The sequence below is a fragment of the Triticum urartu genome, unplaced genomic scaffold (genome assembly GCF_003073215.2).
Source record: "Triticum urartu cultivar G1812 unplaced genomic scaffold, Tu2.1 TuUngrouped_contig_8859, whole genome shotgun sequence".
Lineage (NCBI taxonomy): Eukaryota > Viridiplantae > Streptophyta > Magnoliopsida > Poales > Poaceae > Triticum > Triticum urartu.
The window spans coordinates 1-5299 of record NW_024119848.1 but is presented as its reverse complement, the minus strand read 5'-3'; the positions used below and the strand labels follow the sequence as shown (position 1 = coordinate 5299).

The 5299-nt window shown below is 45.2% G+C and overlaps 1 protein-coding gene across 1 annotated transcript; it reads left to right on the top strand.

Annotated features, from left to right (window-relative positions):
• The first annotated feature begins 2302 nt into the window (after positions 1–2302).
• Positions 2303–4499, top strand: LOC125532032 (putative disease resistance protein At1g59780). The gene has a single exon (XM_048696201.1). It carries the CDS (start codon positions 2392–2394, stop codon positions 3019–3021), a length of 630 nt encoding a protein of 209 aa, XP_048552158.1. The 5' UTR covers positions 2303–2391; the 3' UTR covers positions 3022–4499.
• The last annotated feature ends 800 nt before the right edge of the window (positions 4500–5299 follow it).

Sequence of the window (5299 nt, the reverse complement as noted above, 5' to 3'; positions counted from 1 at the left end):
GTCCTACTCCCACCGGGAGTAGGATTCCCCCCCCCCCTCCCTAGTTGGACTAGGAGAGAAGGAAGGGGGAGAGAGGGAGGAAGGAAAAGGGGGGCGCCCCCCCCCCCCCTCCTAGTCCAATTCGGACCAGAGGGAGAGGGGGCGCGTGACCAGCCCTGGTCTCCTCTCTCTCTCTCTCCACTATGGCCCAATAAGGCCCATACACTTACCGGGGGGTGCCGGTAACCTCCCGGTACTCCAGTAAAATCCCGATTTCACCCGGAACTATTCCGATGTCCAAATATAGGCTTCCAATATATCGATCTTTATGTCTCAACCATTTTGAGACTCCTCGTCATATCCGTGATCATATCCGAGACTCCGAACTACCTTCGGTACACCAAAACACATAAACTCATAATACCGATCGTCACCGAACGTTAAGCGTGCGGACCCTACGGGTTCAATAACCAATAGAGGAATCCGGATGCTCATATTGGCTCCCACATATTCTACGAAGATCTTTATCGGTCAAACCGCATAACAACATACTTTGTTCTCTTTGTCATCGGTATGTTACTTGCCCGAGATTCGATCGTCGGTATCTCAATACCTAGTTCAATCTCGTTACAGGAAAGTCTCTTTACTCGTGCCGTAGTGCATCATCCCGTGACTAACTCATTAGTCACATTGCTTGCAAGGCTTGTAGTGATGTGCATTACCGAGAGGGCCCAGAGATACCTCTCCAACAATCGGAGTGACAAATCCTAATCTCGATCTATGCCAACTCAACAAACACCATCGGAGACACCTGTAGAGCACCTTTATAATCTCCCATTTATGTTGTGACGTTTGGTAGCACAAAGTGTTCCTCCGGTATTTGGGTCTGCATAATCTCATAGTCATAGGAACATGTATAAGTCATGAAGAAAGAAATAGCAACATACTAAACGATCAAGTGCCAAGCTAACGGAATGGGTCAAGTCAATCACGTCATTCTCTAATGATGTGATCCCGTTCATCGAATGACAACTCATGTCTATGGCTAGGAAACTTAACCATCTTTGATTAGCGAGCTAGTCAAGTAGAGGCATACTAGTGACACTCTGTTTGTCTATGTATTCACACATGTACTAAGCTTCCGGTTAATACAATTCTAGCATGAATAATAAACATTTATCATGATATAAGGAAATATAAATAATAACTTTATTGTTGCCTTCAGGGCATATTTCCTTCAGATGCCCACAAACGACACACCAATCTGCTAAGCGCTCGTATTTGACACGGTAAAACTGGCGCTTGGCATCACGGATCATGGACATATTGCTTTTCAAGGGTTTGTGCACATTTATCTTGACCCAGACCCGGTAGAAGTTCCCAGCAAAATGTTTCATTATGTTTTCCGTGAACAAAACCTCTCCCACCTTAGCTGCTAAAGGCACCACTGGATGTGCATGTAAGTCTGCAACATCGTGGATCTGTATCCAGATATCCAGAATATAAAGGTTCACCTCTGTTGGCTTGGTGATCCCATCATAGGGGGTGATGATGACGACATTTCCTCTGAAATTCCACGGCCCCTCTTGCATCACACTTTCCCGGTCCCCAAGGCAGAAGAAATGCAAAGTGTAGAGGTTATCCTCCAGAGGACGAAACTTCACGTCATGTGCTAGATCCCACTTTGCCCGCACGTTCTTGAAAAGCGAGAATTGGCTATAGGGCTTATCAATATGCACCCTCGTCACAGCCATCCATCTAGTCGCATCCGGTGGCGCCTCCTTCTCATCAAAGACGACGTCATTGAGATCATCTTCACGAAGCCCCAAATCAGCCACCATCTTCTCTACTTCTGACGCAGAGCTAGAACCCGACGCCTCCTTGGCCTTCAATCCCAGTGCTGCTAAAACATGAACCCTAGCCTGAGGAAACTCTTAGATCGGGCTTTTGAGGCGAACCCTAACTCTCCAAAACACCTCCAAGGGGCAGGCCAAGGCCGGGAAGTGATGCTAGATCACCCGTTGATCAGCCCGAGCCGACCAAACCTGCAAGGGAACGGAGGAGGGGAGGTGAAGTGCTCGACGGCGGCGGGAATTGCCTCTGGGAGAAAACAAAACCCTAGCTAGAGGGAAAAAAGTGCAACAAGTGTGGACGGTACTCGTTGCAGCGCAAGGACAAGGAGCACGTGGGCCGATCGTTGATAGCTGTGGGTCCATCCTGTACGGTTGGGCCCCGTGCATTAAGAGACCGGCATGGAAAAATCTGGGGAGTAAGGTTATAAAATAAAATGAGCAAGCGAGCCCGAGCACCACTACGACTTTTCGTTGGAGTTACTTACGGAGCACCTACTACCAAGTACCAACTGCTACCACATCTAGCTATCGTAAGCAAAAAGTGAGTGAGGGAACCAAAATGGCGGAGGCAATCGTCGGCCCGCTGGTGAGCAAGCTCCAGGAGCTGGCCCTGAGCGAGGGGAGGGCGCTGGTTGCCGTCAGCGGCGAAATCGGGACCCTCCGCGACAAGCTCATGTGGCTGCTGGCCTTTCTTCAGGAGGCCGACCCCCGGCGCCGCACCCGCGCCAGCGAGCTCATGCGCGTCCTTGTGCGCCATACCCGCGACGCCGCGTTCAGCGCCGAGGACGCCGTCGACGAGTACGTCTTCTGCGTCGACCTGTCTCGGTACCCCAGTTGGTCCCGCGCCATCCTCGGCTTCCTCGCCGGCTCCACCACGCAGCTCCTCGTCCGGCACAGGCTCTCCGGTGAGATCGCGGCCATAAACGGCCGGCTCGAGGAGATCATCAAGAACAAGGAGAAGTACAGGCTGGACGACTCCGCCGCCGTATCATCGGTGCGAACGTGGACCGCGTCTGCTGCCTCCTCAAGTGTCTCACTCACCTGGTCAGCCTTCCCCTGCAGTGTCACTTGCCAAGTTTATCTTTATCATCGATCTGCATATGTGCTGAACTATAAAAGTACACCGATCTGCCATCTTTTTAGTTTAAATTTACTGAATGGAGCACAAGAGGCCAATGAGGTCGACTAAGCTTTGCAGTTTTGTAGCAGGGTTAATATTACCGAGAGCCGTCTATCCGATGTTGAGATCCGTAAACAATTTCATATTTTTTTTCTGAGCTATAGGGCCGCTAATAGCATGCTATAGTGTGTAGATAATTGTCTCGCTAAATAAATCAGTGTGCAATCTCTCGCTAATAGCGCACTATATCACGCTAATAGCATATTTTATGAGCCAGCGCTATTTTGTACAGCATGCTATTTTTTCGTTGGAACAAACACTACAGTTTTTTTACTTGATGAACAAATTATTAAAGAGTCAATTACACCACTGTTGCTAGTACTTGGCATGAATGGTCACTTTAGTGCTACAAGTTGTGGTGTACATTGAAATGGTGCAAGAACTCGGCTTTGTGATGCAAATACGGTATGAAACTCATTTTTATACATTCTTGGTGCTGACAAGGCATGCTAGCATGGCATGGGGCCCGTTGTCAGTGACCAAACGATGGGAATGTCTGGCCTGCTCTTTTGAAACAAAAAGAAACTTTAATTTTTATATTTTCGCACAAAATAACATTGGGAGGCCCGCATTAAGAGTAAAAATAGTGCCTACGGGGAGGCCCACCAGTTTTGCCTAACAACAAAAATTAAAACTCTAAACTCGGATGAAAAAAACCCAGCAGTCAGACCAACGACCTCCTATCCAGATAGTGCAAACCAATACCCGACGATGATTGTTTCTTATACATAGGCTAATGGTTCTTTTATGTTGAGGCCGCATTTCTATTCTTTAGAAAATATAATATTTTACTTATAAATGTGCACATGATTTTTCGAGAAGCATAAATATTTGTTTCCCTAAAAGTATATAAACATTTTTCTAAAATCATGAATATATTACATTTATATTTTATTAAAAATGTTAGTTCGAATTATACAAAACAAATTTAATGAATATTCATAAAATTTTAAAATATTAACGTAATTTAGAAAGGTTAATTATGTTGAAAAAAAATAACAATAAGTTGTCCCAGGAACAAGAAATGCTAAAAAAGATAAAGCTCTTACCTGAGGTCACCGCGCATTTCTAATAAAATATTTAGCCTTGTAAAACTAAATTAGTGTGTATTTAAATATATTTAACCTTTCTAAATATATATTCACATAATTTTATTTATTTATGTTTTTACTAAATATTTATGCAGTATATAAAAGTTTTCATGTTTTCGAAAATGTTTATGAGTTTGAGGAAGAATTTCAGGGAAAAAATACTTATGATTTTGTGAAAAATCAAGTGCAACACTTATAGGTCAAAAATTATATTGTCTATGGGATACGGTATATATATATACTTGTGTTTTTACTATATTTATCAATAGACAATAGCCTACTTGCAAACAAATTTTAGTGGGTTGGTAGTTAATCTTGTATTCCTGAAGTCTTCAGGTCCCTGGTTCGAGCCCCTTGGGTACCTTTTTCATTTGAGTTAAAATATTTAATTTACGCTATGAATGTCACATTGGCTGTTTTGGTTAGGTGCGCACGCATGTTACCTGCGGGTTCTAGGTTTGAAGCCCCGTCGGTACTATTTTTTCTCAGTGCAATTTGTGCTATTTCTGACAAGTGGGCCTGCAAGCGTAATTTTGTGCAAAAAGAATAAAAACTGAAGTTTTTTTTTTGCAAAAACAGCAGGTCACACACCCTGTCTCCTCACTGCTCACTGAGAGCGGGCCCATGCCATGCTGGCATGCCTCATCAGCGTCGTGGACTTATACAAGTGAATTTATATGCACCGTATTTGCACCGCGAAGCCAAGTTTTTGCACCACTTCAATGCACACCACAACTTGTAGCACTAAAGTGACCATTCATGCCAAGTTCTAGCACCAATGATGTAATTGACTCATTATTAAACTATAGTTAACAATTTGTTAGATCTACATTTTTTTTGAAAAGGAGGATATACCCCCGGCCTCTGCATCTGAACGATGCATGCAATCATATTATTAATTATTCACAAAGACCTTACAAAGTAATACATCAGTATGGCCGAAGCCACCATCATGGCAACACACATATCGCTACTCCTATCCTCTTGATGAAGGCGTGCCAAATGTCCGAGCCTAATACCAAACATCAGTATGTCCTAGCTGCCGACGTGTCGCACCCACCACCGCGCCGACTGCGACCCGGAGACCAAGCCCATGTCTGGGCCCAGATCCAGTCGCGCCGCCGCCGATCTGGTCACGCCGCCGCTGATCCGGTGAAGCTGCCGTCGTCATTGGCGGTCGCGACCGCCCCCATCCA

What these genes read in the sequence shown, in the direction of transcription:
- LOC125532032 (XM_048696201.1), top strand. Translation starts at nt 2,392, where the DNA reads ATGGCGGAGGCAATCGTCGGCCCGCTGGTGAGCAAGCTCCAGGAGCTG.